Source organism: Melanerpes formicivorus, unplaced genomic scaffold (genome assembly GCF_026170545.1).
Source record: "Melanerpes formicivorus ecotype bairdi unplaced genomic scaffold, bMelFor1.0.p_v2 SCAF_2, whole genome shotgun sequence".
Lineage (NCBI taxonomy): Eukaryota > Metazoa > Chordata > Aves > Piciformes > Picidae > Melanerpes > Melanerpes formicivorus.
In genome coordinates, this window is record NW_027142354.1 from 52,507,396 (window position 1) to 52,523,703 (window position 16,308).

A 16,308-nucleotide genomic window follows, 5' to 3' on the forward strand; every position below is an offset into this window, starting at 1 on the left:
AGCAAGTGCAGGGTGAGCACAGAGTGGGCACATTTCATCAGAGATTCCTTATTTTCTGTATTCAGTTTGTGCTAATGTAGTGTGGATTCAAGCACTTAGTAAATAAACTAACTAGATGATAAACAATAATTGCACCAATTAAATGATATTCAGATGAAGAACTCTCTAATTCTTAACCAGCAAAGGGAGTTTCATCGTCACCAGCTGATATCACTGATTTACTTACTGTGTAGCTCCAGGCCAAGCTGGGAACAGTAGCCTATGAGAATCTGTCTCCTTCCTCTTAGAAAAAGGAAAGGAAAACATGGTCTCAATCTCCAGACCCTCATAGTTTCATTCAGGGTTGGAAGGGACCACAAGGATCATCTAGTTCCAACCCCCCTACCATGGGCAGGGACACCCCACACTAGATCAGGCTGGCCAGAGCCTCATCCAGCCTGCTCTTAAACACCCCCAGGGACGGGGCCTCGACCACCTCCCTGGACAACACATTCCAGGGTTTCACCACTCTCATAGTGAAGAACCTCCTCCTCACATCTAGCCTGAATCTCCCCACCTCCAGCTTCATTCCATTCCCCCTAGTCCTGTCACTACCTGAGATCCTGAGAAGTCCTTCCCCAGCCTTCCTGTAGGCCCCCTTCAGATACTGGAAGGCCACAATTAGGTCACCTCGGAGCCTTCTCTTCTGCAGACTGAACAGCCCCAACTCCTTCAGTCTGTCCTTCAGTCTGACCCTCCCTTGGAAAAGTAGTTTGGTTGGTGACTACTGGGAGGACAAGCATGGAATGCTTCCTAGTTTTCTAAAGATGTTCTATTATGATTTCTACCCTTCCTTTTTCTTGTGCAGAGGTACATTACCAACTTACATACACAATTTGAAAGCACTTTTTGATATAAACAAGGCATTGGAAAGAGGTCTCAAGTGTCACTCAGTTTTAGAAACTTTTTTCCATGAAGTGCTTTGCTTCCCTTCCTCCTTGTTAACAGACAACAGTATTGCTCAGGATGTAAAACCAGGAATGTGGCATTTGAGTTCTGGAGTGAAAGTTGGTGTGTGCTGCTTCCATCTCCTGAAAGAAGTGAGACTGCAGTGCATCCAAACACAGTCTGCAGTGTAAAGAGCCCAATCTACAGTATAAAGAGCCCTCTGCTGATCTGGCTGATTCTTAGTGGTATAGTCCTTTGACCCATAGGCTGTTTTCACACTAACTTTGGGCAGCTTGTGATACCTTTATGTTCTTGAGAATGTGTTACCCATGCTATCCGCTCAGCTGGCAATGACATTTGTGAAGAACTTGGCAGCAATTTGCAGGGGTTGGAGAGAAATATCCCTTGGTTTTGTGTGGTGTGATCAATATAAGGGTGTTGTGAATTTTTCAGATCAGCCAAAATGAACGATTTCTTCAGTGACTACTCAGTGGTCTTTGGTACCATCCTGACCGTTTATGCTCACCTGTTCCTCCCCCGCAGCCTCAGAGACTGTGAGTTCAGGTGAAACACTGCTCTACCACTAGTCAGTGATAACACTTGGTAGAGATTAGTATTAAAACCATCAAGGAATGAGCTGCATTTTTAACAAGCAGCTTCTGCATGTCCTTTTGAGGTTTCAGAAGCACCATCCCATTTGCAGTGCTCCCAACACCATCCACACAATGCTTTACTAACTTGTTATCCTCAGCCTTTGCTTTGCACACCATCACTCTGGAAAATAACTCTTGTATGCTTGCCAAAGCCTATTAAGCAACACACAAGGCCAGAACACAGGCAAATGGTTGTGAAATAATGATGAAAACAGAATTATGTTCTTCAATGAGACAAGGAAATAAATGCTTCTGAAATGCTGCTCTCAGTGACAGCAGGCTATCATCCTCTGATGTTTGAAACAAGCTGCTTTGCATGAGGATGTTTTGATGGTAACGTGAGTGTGAATTAACAGTATTGCCAAAAGTTATTGCTAGAAAATGACAAGAATGTTCTTATATCACAAGCATATACTTTCTGCTTCAAAAAGAATTCTTGACTTGAAAAAATACTTCATGTGTATGTGTTTTGGGGTTTTTTGTCTGCTTTTTATACAATTATGCAGCGTAGTAGTTCTTGATTAGTTACTTTGTCTGCTGCAGCAGGAGGATCCATAAACAACATTGCTCTGAGGCACAGTGTTTATATATTTATTGTAGCCACAGGTACCCTTTCTCCTAAGGAAAGAAATTGGAGCTTTCCACTGAAACTTCTGCAAATTCCAGTCAACACTTCAGTTTTCATTTGTATTACTACTCTTGCAGCTTCAACTACTGTTTCTCTCCTGTTCTGCATACTGTATTAACATTCAAGTTCATTCCAGAAATTTCCTCTTATGTCTTCAAAACAAGCTCCTTGGGATCTCTTAGTCTGCAACTAAAACATGTGTTCAAAACTGTTACAAAACTGGGAGAGACTTCTTTTTTTTAAGCATTGGTTTTGAATGTCTTATGCCTTAGAGACCTCCACGCATTCCTAGTTTAACTGTCATTTCATTTGTTCTTTTGAAAACAGGCATAGCTAGCCTGGGAAAGCTGACAGATTTCAGCATCCAACAATGAAAAGAAGCAGCTAGGAAAAAGCTGATTCTCCTTATGGCTTTTGTTTGCTTAATTACCACTTCTCCATTTTCTCTGTTTGCACTAACCACTGAAGATGCCATAAAGACATCTGGAAATTAAATCCTAATTCATTGGGAACTGCCTTCTTCCGGAGTTAAATGATAGTTCTCTAACACAGTAAATTCTTCTGCTGTCTTCTACTTCCTTTTATTTCTTTGTAGGAACATACAGCCTGCATTTGAGATTCGCTTTATTGTTTTACATTGTTCCTTAGGCAACACTAGTATTGACCTCCCAGTGTTACAGAGTTTTACTTCACCAACTTTCTTGGCTAGTACAGCCCAGTAATATTCTAGAAAACTAAAGGCTGTAACTCTGATTGAGCACCTTGGCAAAAAAATGTTCCACAACACAAAATAGATGTTGTTTATATTGTTTGTACTAGCAGGCACTTCTCTCTCCAAGATTAGCGACCAACTCTGGTAAAGGCATGAAACTATAGATTACTTTTATGACACTCTCCAAAAGTTTTTTCAGTTATGAAATCACATCTGGGGTTTTTCTGTAATAAATCTCAGATCCCCAGCTCACATTGCAATGTGCAGCATCCTTCTTCCTTCATTCTTCTCAGAGGCTGAAGTCTTTTGCAGCAGAGTTTGACTTGGGTTCCCAAATACCAGTGGGAATCTTACATCCCTCCCATTGTCAGTCACACCATCTCTTGTCTCTCCCTCTGTATGAAATGTGAAGCATTTTGAGTGAATTTATCTCAATTCAGGGTCAAATGAAGGTGAGTTCAGTGGAATGCCAGAACAGCAGAACACTGCTGCATTCACTTTACCTTTCTGGCTGTCTCTGTCTTTTTCCATTGTTACCTGTTGTTGCTGAATTGCACAGTTCTTCCTGCAATCTTTTCTGGATTACAGATTGACTCGGGGCGGGGGGGGGGGGTAGGAATAAAAGCCAATCTTCTACATCATTTCTTCTCCCTGAGACTCTAGAGAAAGCTCAATCCACACAGGCTTGGTTTGCATCTCTCTTACACCGCTCTGAACCTTCTTAGCACCAACATTTGTCCTGCCAAGCTTTCTGAATGTCTTTTTTCTATTTCCATTCTCAAATAATGCCCATCTTTTATTCACCAGTTTGCCCACTAACTTCTACATCCTGACAGCTACTTCTTGCAGAAAAAAAACATCATCTTTGTTGAAAATACCATCCACTGTAATGTGTGATGATTGGGTTTTTTTTCAAACTCATGAGCTGTTTTGGTTTAAAACCAGCTTCCGGTTATCCTAGCAGTTGTCTATGTCCTACTTAACTGGAGACACTGATTTCATTGTAGGAACAGCAGGCTATTGCAGCAGTGTTGTTTAAATAGGTCTGGTTTTATTTCAGTAGTAATTAATTTCATCTGAAATTCTATCATGGGGCAGAATGGATTCCTAAATCATTTGCATGCCTACAAGAAAATGGTCCTGTTTCTTGGCATGTATTCAAGCTCTGCAAAAGCTACAATCAGGGTGTGCTAAAAATGCATCCATGGGTTATGTGTGGCCTTCTCAGCTTTGTCTCCCCCATTCTTCCACCTTTTATTTTCTTTAATAAAAGGCAAATTCTTGCAGAACTGCAGTGTATCAGACTCTGCTACAGGGAGAAGCTCCTACGAAACAAAGTAAATCATAAGACAGAAGAAAGGGCTAAAAAAGACATGCATTTTTTTCTTGACATCTCTTTTACTTGTGGTTGGTGGCTGCAGTTGCTCACAAAGTAAATCTCTAGTTGCAAGCTTTAAAACCACTGGAGAGGAGCTGTCATCAGACCTAGCTTTTCTTAGGGGTGCCAGGGCAAAATTCACTCTGTCCTTAGGAGGTGTGGCAGCACCTCACAACTGCAGCACGGTTCCAGACTTGAGCTGTGTTGCTAGCTAGAGGGCTTTGTGTGACTGAAAGAAATACTCCATGTACTCAGGAGCAGGTTGTAAGTAGAACAGTTAAACCACCCATTGCAGTTTCTGAGGGAGACTTACTCAGGACAACACTGAACATAGCTCATCTGGAATTTTCTTACTACTTCTAAAAAGAACTGAGCTCTCAAAGTGGAGCTCAGCTTTAAGGCATGCTGGCATTCTTTTTGCCTCCCTGTCCAAGAGTCTTCTAGCTGCAATCTTCTCTTACAATATAGGAATCCCAGGAAGGTGGAAAGGGGGGGAGAAGACACGATGCCATACTCATTGTGTGCGGTTTATTTTTAACAGAGATTCCCTTGGATGAGTGCTCCCATTCAAGTTGGATTAGTTGGAATCTGGTAAGTAATTTCTTTGGGTTGTGTGTGCTTTTAAGAGATACTTTTAGGGTTTGGTTGTTTTGGGGTTTTTTTGAGGAAGTAGCAATACTTGCACTGTGTTTAAACATGGGGGGGAAGTGGAGAGTTAATGAGGCTCCAGCAGTTGCTTCACCTCCACATCTGTAACTGATAATACCATAATAAAGTGCTGTTAGTAATGAAGAAGCTGCCAAGAAGGACAGAGGGAAGGAGGAAAAGAGTAACCCAAAAAAAAAAGCCTGTAGCATCTTGATTAGAATGCTTTGATTGTTTACTTCCATAAACAATAATTGGAATCTAATCCCGTAGGCTGATCAATTTGTGAGACATTTGGTTAAGGGAGTTTATTTGCTGTTGCAAAGCAGTTTATGTTGTCATGCACACCAATGCAAAACACTGAAAGGCTGTCAGGTATATTTTTATAGACATTTGTAAGCATTGTATTGATGCATTCAGCACTACATAGTAGGTAAATGATTTCATAAGGTATAAAGGTTACATGGCACTTCACGGAACTTTCATTCACTGTACACAACAAAAAATAGCTTTCTACCTAGAAGACCATTTATAAAGGCTTTGGATTCTCTTTTAGCACCCTCAATATTGTAAAACCATTTTTGTCTCCTCTAGTCTTGTGTTTGCCACACCCCTGTGTTGTGCGCTGTTTCCTCAAAAAAGGTACGTATGTGTCTTACACCTAGTTTAATGTTGCACTCCCAGATGCATGCAGGGTACTGTTAAAAGGCAGAAAGAAGTGGTCATTGGCTCCTAGAGCATACAGTCTTAATTCCCATTTGTGTGATACACATGGGAATATTCAGAAAATGAATAGCTATGTTACTCATCAGCAATAGAAGTAGTTGAATTGGCCTCTTTTGTTTACAAACTCTCAAGCAGCTTGAATTATGAAGAAGCTGCCCAGAAAGACTGAGGGAAGGAAGAAAAAAGGAGTAACCAGAGGGAAAAGAGGAAAAAAAAGGCCTGTAACAGCTTGATTAGAATGCTTTGATTGCCACTATATAGCAGCAGTGAAGAAGAGATTGAGGTGAGGAAGAGTTAAAGCATATTCTTTCGAGCTGAGGTGTTTGAGCTAGAGTTCAGAATCACTAGAATGAGTCCTGAAAAGGCTAATATGGCCCAAACAACATATTCATGTCTAGTAAGGTTATGGCTTCAATAAATACGGTCAGAGCCCCTTTTATTTCCACCTGGACCCACTCTGATTATACAGAACAGCACTTGACTGTATTTGTGCTTATTTGTAATTTGATGAGCACTTTTGCAGAGGTAACTTTTTGTTGGTACACAAATAGCTAAGTACAGAAAGCTGTCTTAGAAATAATATTCATTATAACTGAAATCCTAATAAAACCTAGGGGAGTCACCTACAAATAAAGGTAACTCAATTTGCAGGGTCTTAAATTCAACTAAGCTGTCTCTTTCCTAGTATTAGTGGTTGTCTAAACTCAACAAGCTGCCAACTGTAGCTTAAACCATCAGCTCCAGCTTGCAATGTTGAGCAACCAGAGTAGCATTTGACTTTCAGGAAACAATACCCAAGTCTTATCTAATGCAATTGTTTGAATACAACAAAGCAGTCTGACACCATCTGCTTCCCTGCCTGGCATAGAGCAAAGAAGTTTGGTAAATAAGTGGCACTAGGCTACATGGAGATGGCTTGACAAAGGAGCCTAGGAACTATAGTACAGCTCTTGCTTTTAACCAGGCCTCTCCCTTTTGTAAGATCAGACCCAAAGCTGTTTAAGAAAGTGCAGCTGTGTAACTTACAAGGGAGTTTAACTCACTTTACTGTAAGGTGACTGTAGTCAGGATAAACATTTTATTCAACTGAATGAGGCAGTAAGATAAAGAGGCAAATACATATTTAAAAATACCTTTAGGAAGGTAAGTTTCTATTACCTCAAGCAACTAAGATTCCTACCCCCACTGCAGTAACAACAGCTATTTCTTGACTCTATAGCTTGTCTTACTGTGGTGTAAGCAGAGACTGATGTGTCCTGGGCTGGAAGGATGATCCCTTCCTATGAAGTTAAAAAGATCTGAAAACTTTTCACAATCCAGGAAGTTTAGCCAGGTGCATCATCCATCTTATTTTACACACAAGTGCTGGTTATATATAACCATTTTACTGTTTCTTTTGCTTAGTTCTATGTCTGTAACAAGCTTGGAGCCAGAATTGCAAGCCAAGATCCGAGAGAACAACCCTCAACTAGAACGTGTATACTTTAATAAAGGATTGTAATTCAAAGAAGGGAAGATATCTTTCAAGGAGGCTCTTGAGTTATGTGCCCACATAGTTGAAGATAAGAACTCACTTTTGACTTGTCCTTTTGTTAAACAAGTTTGATCATCTGCCTTATTTTATATTCAAAGACTTCCCTGGTTGTAGTGTCAAAATTACAAAAGGTCATTTTGTCCCCTTTGGTATCGATTAAAAGTTTAACCATACATATCCAACATTGTTTACATAAGCTCTCAAGCAGCTACAATAACAATAAACAAGCACACCAAATAAAACAGATGCCATTATATTGGATTTGCCACCTTCTTCCAGTAATAGTGGGGCTTGGATCTCAAGTCATAGAGCAACTGAACGAAGTTGCCACCCTCTGCCAGCTGCGGGACGAGGCGCTGAACGTGACAGAAGGTTGTGCAGGAATGGCCTTTTACCAGGAGGTTGGTTAGGTTGTAGGTTTTCCCTGTTGGCACAGAATCGTTTCTTTAAGGTTGATGTTGAAGGAGCCTGGAGCTTCTGCACAGCGTGGTACTGTTCAGCAATACAAGCTGCTTTCTTCCGCAGGTCTAGTTTCACTAGTATCATGTTGTTCTGCAGTTCTGCCAGGGTTTGGTCCTGAAAAAGCAAGAAATAGAAGTTGCCTAACCCCCTGGTTACTCTGAACTGAAGAGGATAAAATGCCTTTGCCAAAAATCCCTACTACTGTGCTACACAGGCATTTATATTAGCTTCCACTGTCAAAAGTGGAACAATCCAATAATAAAAGAAGAGCAGTAAGGCTAGAAAGAGCTGAATCCATCCTGCTGCAAACTGGTGCCATGGCAACTGAGATAGAGAATTGGATAAGATGATGAGAACTCTGCATTTTCCTACTTTAAGTGGAGGCTGACAGTTAAGTGAACAGGAATAATTTGGGTCTCCTTTGGAGAGTTAAATATTCAGTTTGATTTGGCCATTGAGAAAATTAGCAACACAGCTCCTTTTATTTTGATAGGCATCAAGTGTCTAGAGAGTAATTTGCAGCTCCAAAACTGTAGGTTGTTCTGCTGATAAAGGCAAAGTGCACAGATTAAATGCCCCTGTGCAACCCACAACAAAGACATTACCTGTCTAGCCAAAATGTCATCACAGGTACAGAGGGCTTCTCGAAGTTTCCCTGCACCAGTACTGTGGCAGCATGCCCTCTCTGCAGACTGGAGGCACTCCCCAAGTTTCTGTAGTTCTGAACGCAGCAATCTGACATTCTGTAGGAGAAAGATTGAATACAACAGCTACCTTTGATACTGCTCTAACACAGCCACTCTAGAGTAATTCAGATGCATAGTACTGAGGGAGAGTCCCATCTGAGTGAGGTACACTGGGATCTCAGGTACCACAGCTGTGCACGTCTCCAGAAAGATCAACTATTTGTTTAAAGAAATGGGGAACAGCAGCTCCAAACACTCTGTAAACTGCAAGCACCTCATCCTGTGAGTGTTCCTTTCTATAACAGAGATAGTTACCTTCTGTCCATCTTCCAGCTTCCTGTCTACGTCCACAGTAAGGGGTTTGGCAGAGGGAGGTGGCTCCACTAATTTCTGGTATTTACGCAGCTCTAGGAACACCAAAACCAAAACGAGTAAGTGACAGTACATTCACAGTTTCATTTTTGATGAAGTCAGGACTTCCCTTGAGACAAGCTGCCACAGGCAAGCTGAGTTTTTGCAGACATGCACAAATATTCCAGGTTTCATCCTTTCAGCGATAATCCTACTCTGAAATCCATTTTCATGCGAAAGTAAACTGAAACCCTGCTCATCCAGCACACCCTTCCTGACACCTACAACCCAGGACAATGGTTTCAGAGTGTTTGAATCCAATACACCCTTAGAGGAAAAAGGTATCTCTAGAACCCTCTACAAGATTGCCTGGACAATTCAGAACCAGTGCAGCATCACTGCCTTACCTGCTGTCCTGGTGCTTAGCTCTGTTTGACATTGCTCCAGTTTGGCTTTAGTGTCTGCCAGTTCCTGTTGCAGAGTAGATGAAGTCATTCGCTTTGATCGACGCAAGCCTTTCCCTGACTCCTGCTTAGACTCCAGGCTCTCCAGTTTTTGTTTTGCCTCCTGCAGAGCAGCTTGGAGCTCCTCAATCTTCTCATCACGCTCCTTAGGAAAGCAAGTTTGTGCAGACATTCAGCAAGATTTTCTTGCTACAGCTTTCTAAAATTCTGATGTTTTTCTTTTGGGAGACTTTTGATCACACTTCACACTCTGGACCTTAATGCCCTTTAAGGGACAACATTGAACCCTTTGCCTGTGAGCCTAAAGAACTCTTTTTACAGCCTCTAGAGTTAAGGAATTTCTTAAGACTTGACATCTTCAGAGAGGTCTGCAACAAGTCCCAGAGGCCATTCAAATGCTATAGCATAAAAAAATACAGGAAGGCCCATACCCGTCACCACAACTGAGAGGAAGAATTCCCAGAACTCAGAGTGCAGAGCAAGCCACTAATGAAAAAAGGGAGAAGAGAATCATGTTGAATAACTAGGAGTCAGAATGGCTGCAGATTAGCCTTCAGATTAAGGGCTGAAAATGAGGCTGCCTAATGACAGCAGTAGACAAGAAGCAAGAATTGTGGATCAGACTATCAAAATACCACCAAAAATACTTCAAAATGCAAAACCTTTCCTTTTAGTTTGCATTAAGTCACATCCCCAGATTCAAGAACCCCAAGTGCCCTCTCAACATATTGCCACTTTCCCAGTGTTTTTCCATTACCCTGAACAAACCTGGATCTCCTCCTGGTAATAGTCAGTCAGTGACTCCTTTAGGTTATTCAGTTTATCCTCATACAGTTCCTCCAGCAGCTCCCTCTGAGCATCCACATGCTGGCTACAAAAATCAAGCAACTGCATGTCAGGGTCTGGCAGTTCTTGGTACTGGAGCTCAGACTGGATAAAGGGTTGTGATCAAGAAAGCTCTACCTGCACCATTTCTCCTTCTCCTGGATGTGCTCCAGCATCTCATTGCAGATCTCATCACGGAGACGCATTTCCAGCTGCAGTTTCTCCTGCCGCTCTTGCACCAGCAGTTCTCGTGCAGCTTCCACTACACGCAACAAGTCCTGCAAGGACACAAACTCCATTGCCCTCACTGTGCAACTGAATTAAGACCTAGAATAAGTGAGGTGGGATCCTTCATCTGTAGAGATCTAGGTTTAAGATTATTTTAGTCACATGGAAAGAGAAGTTGCAGGTTGGCTCTTTCTTAATTCCAATGCCTCTCAGTCAGGATTATAGCTTCACACCAGAGTTCTTACTGTCCCTAATGCCACAGATGACAGTGTTTCCAAATGCAACACATTTCAGGTTTAGACCAACTGTGGAACATTTCCCACATGGATTCCAAGTTTCTGGGTCTCATGTCCTTGAGGTTTGCTGTCATCTCTGGGTATAATGCCAAGCTGCAGCCCCACCTCTCAGATCAAAGCAAACTGTCACATTCTTGCCTCTCTGTGCGTAAAGGCTGTAAAGCAAATTGCAAACCCACCTCCTTTGCATACATGGAAACATCTGCTTCATCCTCACTGTCATCTTCTGATTCCACTTCTTCATTTGTCGGGGCTGCCTCTGGACCCTGGCTGGTTCGCCTAGAGTGCTCTTTGATGATTGAGTGTATGGATGGAAGTTCCAGCTTTGTGGGAGGCACCTGAACAAGCTGAAGAGAAAAAGGCCATTGCTACTAGTCCAGAAAGTCTGGAAGTTGCATAGTCTTTAACCACAGCACTTCTCTGCAACCTATCAACCCTTTCAGTTTAGCAGAATCTAGAAATACTGTAAAGGTAATAATCCACTGGAGAAGCATAGGAAAGACTTGTAAGCATATCCCTGCCTTGTGATTGGAAAGGGGCCCATTCCCACAGGAGCAGGTTGTATCTTGACCATGCCATGATCCTGGCACGTGGTACTTACCTGGCTAGCAATGGCTGAGAACTTGGCTACATGCAGAGTTTCATCATAGGTAGATGCACACTGGTTAATATTGACAATCATGCAAGAGCGCCCACGCCCAGTGAAGAAACCCTGGAACACACGGGTTAGCTTGCTGTCCCGGAAGGGAACCACAGTCTGCTTCAATCTGTGGGGAGTGACAAGAGTGAGCCTATGGGAAAGAAAACAGGCTCCCCACACACTCCCTCTGGAGTTCTGGATACCCACTTGGACTGCTGGTTCTGGCGCAGGGCAGCAATGCAGCGGCCCAGCGTGTGGAGGGAGGTGTTAATGTTGTTGGCTTCTTTCATTCGGTCCCCACTTGTCTGGTTTTTGCAGCGCTCTGACCCCGCAAGGTCACACAGGGATAACCTGAAGGAAATGCAGGCAAAACTCATGTGACCTACTAGATCTGTCCTGTCCCATCCAGGTTTACACCCTGCAATCACCTACCCTTCTCACCTTCCCTACTGTTCCCCCCCCCATAGAGGCTCTGAAGCTTTTATAGGACTGCCATGACCCGTTTTCCAGATAACTACATCCTATGAACGGGCAGCAGCAGCGCTCAGATCAGTGCCTGCTACAAGGGCAGGGGGTACTCAAATTGACCTTCACTGAAAAAGTTTGAGAACTCTCTCAGGGTGTACTTTGTAATAACCCTCACAAACTCCTCAGTCACTGTCAAGACTTAAGACTATGTCCATTCACTCCAAGTATCACAGTATCACCAAGGTTGGAAGAGACCTCGAGGATCATCAAGTCCAACCTGTCACTACAGACCTCATGACTAAACCATGGCACCAAGTGCCACATCCAATCCCCTCTTGAACACCTCCAGGGATGGTGACTCCACCACCTCCCTGGGCAGCACATTCCAATGGCTAACAACACTCTCTGTGAAGAACTTTCTTCTCACCTCCAGCCTAAACTTCCCCTGGCACAGCTTGAGACTGTGTCCTCTTGTTCTGGTGCTGGTTGCTTGAGAGAAAAGACCAACCCCCTCCTGGCTACAACCTCCTTTCAGGTAGTTGTAGACAGCAAGAAGGTCTCCCCTGAGCCTCCTCTTCTCAGGCTAAACAACACTTTCAAGAGACTTTTCCCAAGATAATTCCCATATCCTAGATCCAGAAAAATGAGCAGGGAAGTTCAGTCCACAGAAAACACCCCCAAATACTGGAGCATTAAACTTACTCGCTGATTTTTGGAACAGTTTCACTGCCACCTCTTTGCAAGTGCAGAATCCGAATGGAGAAGACACTGTGACTGTAAAGAAGCAAGCAGATATTTCAGAAAGGAACTGCAACCTTTAAAGCCCCTCAAGGTTGTATTTCGGCCTCAACAACTGTCCTCCCCCCTTCACACCTGCGACTGGAGTTCTGATTCATGTGGGTGCTAGCAAAAGTCTGGTTTTTCCGGCCCAGTTTCAGGAACTTCCAGGCCTCATCGGCGTCTTGGACATTGATCCAGTTTAGATCTGGAAAAAGCAGGCAAAGCAGTTAGGAGACTGACAGAAAGCTTAATTATCTCCACCTCAACTTCACGTTTTTATTTTGTTGACGTGAGCAAATGTGTAAGTCCCAAAATCTAGCCACTAGAGATCTCAGAGGCCATAGAAGCCATCAGGCTCCTCAACACATCACTGCTAAGCCACCCACCCAGCTCAGTCCTCAAGCCTCCCTAGCAGACTAAAAATGTCTTTAAGGTAAATCTACCTTTCACATAGGGATTGCCAGTCTGGTCTTCACAGAGCCGCAGCGTCGGCCTCTTGCGGTTCTGGCCAGTTAGAGTTGGTTCTAACAAGTCATAGATTAGCTCATTGTAAATCTCAAAGAAGGAGACCCAGATTGAGAACTGCGTATCTCCCGTGTTGCTAAGTGAAATACGATCCGAGTCATCCCAAGAAGGGCCTGGTTCTGGGGAAAGAGGGGGGAGGGGAAAACAAACAAAATTGTGGTTGCAGTCTTTCACAGGTCCAACAAAAATGACTTAGCCATAGAGTGAGGCATCTTTCTTCAGCAGGAACACTACTCCACTCATTCCACATACCTCCTCTCTTGATATGCACTTTATACTGACTCCAGAAGTACAGGGTACTTCAAACATGAATTCTTCCCAGCATAAGTGAAGTTTTAGCCCTTGTTACCTCAGTCATTCCATGCTCTTGGATACCTTATCAGCTAGTAGTTTCTCAGTTGGAAAGTCTGGGCACAAGTGTTCAGTGCAACATGTCACTTCAGCACCCTTCTTTCCAGCTATCGCCATCACATGGCATTCAGCTGCTCAGTTCCCTTGAAATTAAGCGGTGCTAAGTAGCTTCATTTCACAGGGCTTGGTTACTATGCAGTGGTGAATTTTTCTATGTTGGCAAGACGTGTCATATGTACTAAGTTTTTCAGTCCTGACACCCTTATCTTTCAAAGGGAAAGTCCAGCACCTTTCCTCCCTTGCCCACAGCACAGCATCCAAACAGCCATCATCCTTTCTTCCCCCATCCTCTAACAATGAGTTAGGTAGTAAAGAGGCTTCTAGACATACCTTCTGTCTGGCTGATGTTGGAATGGCTGGTAAGTTGGCTAGATGAAGAGAGGCCAGCAACTCCACTGTCAAAGCTGCCACTGGTAGCGGCCTGGAGCTGAGACTCGGCACTGTGGCTCCTCTTCATTGGCGTTAACAGCTCTTCCTGGCAGGAAACAAAAACATGAGTGTGTATGTAGCCTGACACCATCCTTTCCCTATCATTACTAAGCCTTCAAGAAGCTTCACACTTACCTCCCACAGGCCAGCCCGCAGCATGGTCTGTTTCTTGGCCTCCTCTTGCCGCACCTGCCTGCTGTCCAACCAGACCACCTCACTGGAGAGGGAAGGCTTCAGGTCCATAGCTTGATACAGCCTATCTCCCACACTGTTGAAGATGACCGCTAAGGAGCGAGGCAGAATCCCCCCATCTTTGTTGCTGCCTGAAGCAAGAACAGCAGCAAGCTAAGGATTCACATGTAAAAGCAGACAATTCCCTCAATAGGCTATTAAGACCTAGTGTTTTCCTTACCCTGAATGGTGTGAGTCTTCCCTGAATTGGTGATGCCGTAGGTGTACACCAGCCAGTTCTGCCCATTCAGTACATCCTTTACCACCTGCTTCATTGTCTCATCAAAGAACAACTTTTGTCCCACTTCTGGTCCAAAGATCTGCAAGCAAGGCACAAAAAATAGCCTCATGTATATCTTATCTTTTGACTGCTGATAGTTATTCAAGTGATGTTATGTAGTCCTTTGTTCCCTCCACTAGCCCCACATCACGAGCAACAGATCCAACAGTAATTCCAGTCTAAGACCCCTCTGCAAAAACAAGCTGTTAATTTGCTTTCAATCTAGAAACATCTGATATCACTACAGCCTCTCAGACATTTAGATCCTCATAAACGAAACAAGTTTGGCATTTGGTGCTGAAAAATTCTTCAGCGTGAGCTTAAAAGGAGAAAGAAATAGGGAAACAGCAACAAAAACAGACTTAAGTAGAGAGGATTGTATGAGACCACATAGCTCAGGCAGTCCACTGGAATCAGTAGGCAAACTTTTCAGGCTCTAAGGCTGGTTTTAAGCTCAAAAAAATTCCAGATGTATTATTTGTCACAGTTACCCACCTGGGTGAAAGAGAATCTGTGTGCTGCTTGTCCCACTCCACGTTCTGTGCTCCGCATGGTGAAGGAGTCCTTAGGGGCTTTTAGAAGAAGAGTTTCTGAATTCTCGATGCAGACACAGCCCTAAAGAACACAAAAGTACCATCACTGCAACAGCTTACAAGAGGCCATGACTCAGGCAGCAAAAGCTAATAGCATCTCCCACAGGCAACCAACTCAGACTACTTCATTCAGTGCCTCACCTGGTCTTCCCCTTTTTCCACCTCTGTAGATTTCAGAGGTCGAACTCTCAGGTACACCTTTATTTTTCCATTGTTATGTTCAGCTACAGCCTGAATAAAAAAGAAGGGGAAAAAAAAACACCAAAAACCACACAGTTTAAACATGGCAGTCACAGAGGCAATACAAAACCATCCATCAGAGCACTAGCAGAAACCACAGCACACAAATCATGCATAGCTACCCTGACTGGTGCTCAGTAACTAATGGACACTTCCCTGGTCCCAAACTCTCCAGCAATACCAGAAGCTTTCTGATGCATTGCTAGTCACACCAGCATTTCTTTTATCTAGTAATTAAGACCAACCACCTGAAGAACTGAAGCCAAAATCAGACCCCAGACCAAGCACCATGTTCGAAGGCATCATGCTAAGAGGCAGTTAGCAACTGTGCCCTTCACCACATACTGCTCTTAATAGGAACCGCGACTTCCAATGCAGCATTTTGTTTTAGCCTTTTTTGAAGGGTTTCCCTTACCCCCTGCACCACAATGCCTTAGTACCACTAAGGCAGCCTCTAAGAGGCACAGCAGCCGCTGCCCTGTTTGTGACAGAAGAGCTCCAACCTCACCTGTTGGGAGCCCTCCAGATCTGAAGAGATGGCAGAGAATTCTGACAGCAGGTCCTTGCGCACATTGTCCCCAAACCCTGTTGCCGTGGATTCAAGAACAGGGGAGGCTACATCATCATCAGAAAACAGCCCTGGGGAAATAACTGCATGCGCCATAGTGTCTCGCACAGCTCCTAGGGAAGAAAAAAAGGGGCACAATGAGGGCAGGTCGGCATTACAGCAGTCTTCTGTGAGTCTAAGCTTTTCTCTCCATGCATGCAGTCGACCACCACTGCCATATCCATCCGTTGCCAGACTGCCACACAATCCCCCTTACACGTAACATACACTGACGTACAGGGTGCTGCTATAAATTCACACACGCACCACACATCCCCGCAGGACCCCAGGCACACCGCGTAGACACACGGAACACCTACAGGGCCTCAGACACACCACCTAGGCACACAGAGAGCTCCCTACACAGGGACCACCGCATGGAGGCTGCTCATGCGGCCCGCCATACAGGGCTGCTCCACACACAGACAAAATCGCGACTCTCCCAGGCACCCGAGACCTCCCTGAGGCCGGCAAGAGCGCTGCAGAACCTACTCCGCTGCTCGTCCAGCCCGGTCGCGGACCGCTCCGCCACCCCGCACACGGCTCACCTCCGCACGGTGCCTACTGTTGGGGTTTCAAACCTCGCCGT

The 16,308-nt window shown here is 44.1% G+C and overlaps 2 protein-coding genes across 7 annotated transcripts in view; one reads left to right on the forward strand and one right to left on the reverse strand.

Moving 5' to 3' along the window:
• The window catches only part of SFXN1 (sideroflexin 1), a 23,622-nt gene extending 16,163 nt beyond the window's left edge, over positions 1–7,459 (forward strand). For all 4 annotated transcript variants that reach the window (XM_068160458.1, XM_068160450.1, XM_068160475.1 and 1 more), the window contains 3 exons: positions 4,840–4,889; positions 5,538–5,585; positions 7,074–7,459. In XM_068160458.1, coding sequence (XP_068016559.1) covers positions 4,840–4,889; positions 5,538–5,585; positions 7,074–7,170 — 195 coding nt within the window. In that variant the 3' untranslated portion in view covers positions 7,171–7,459. The remainder of the gene's footprint in view (positions 1–4,839; positions 4,890–5,537; positions 5,586–7,073) is intronic.
• KIF20A (kinesin family member 20A) lies at positions 4,813–16,305 on the reverse strand. 3 transcript variants are annotated; one of them, XM_068160416.1, is made up of 19 exons: positions 16,268–16,305; positions 15,621–15,793; positions 15,014–15,103; positions 14,775–14,894; positions 14,181–14,319; positions 13,904–14,091; positions 13,670–13,814; positions 12,847–13,047; positions 12,497–12,608; positions 12,326–12,397; positions 11,363–11,506; positions 11,117–11,282; positions 10,695–10,862; positions 10,130–10,269; positions 9,935–10,037; positions 9,110–9,311; positions 8,667–8,758; positions 8,271–8,408; positions 4,813–7,779 (listed from the first exon to the last, which is right to left on the reverse strand). In XM_068160416.1, the coding sequence occupies exons 2-19, from the start codon at positions 15,774–15,776 to the stop codon at positions 7,507–7,509; spliced, it is 2,649 nt and encodes an 882-aa protein (XP_068016517.1). In that variant the 5' UTR covers positions 15,777–15,793; positions 16,268–16,305; the 3' UTR covers positions 4,813–7,506. The 3 variants fall into 3 exon arrangements, with proteins under 3 accessions (XP_068016517.1, XP_068016509.1, XP_068016525.1); XM_068160408.1 differs by having other exon boundaries at positions 16,212–16,271; XM_068160424.1 differs by lacking the exon at positions 16,268–16,305 and adding an exon at positions 16,208–16,255.
• Positions 16,306–16,308: the final 3 nt, after the last annotated feature.

Excerpts from the sequence above, each read along its gene's own strand:
- KIF20A (XM_068160416.1), bottom strand. The coding sequence starts at position 15,776 with ATGGCGCATGCAGTTATTTCCCCAGGGCTGTTTTCTGATGATGATGTA. Across the intron at positions 10,270-10,694 it reads TTTCCATGTATGCAAAGGAG|GACTTGTTGCGTGTAGTGGA; the intron begins GTGGGTTTGCAA and ends GTGTCCTTGCAG. Across the intron at positions 8,759-9,109 it reads GCTAAGCACCAGGACAGCAG|AGCTGCGTAAATACCAGAAA; the intron begins GTAAGGCAGTGA and ends TGGTGTTCCTAG.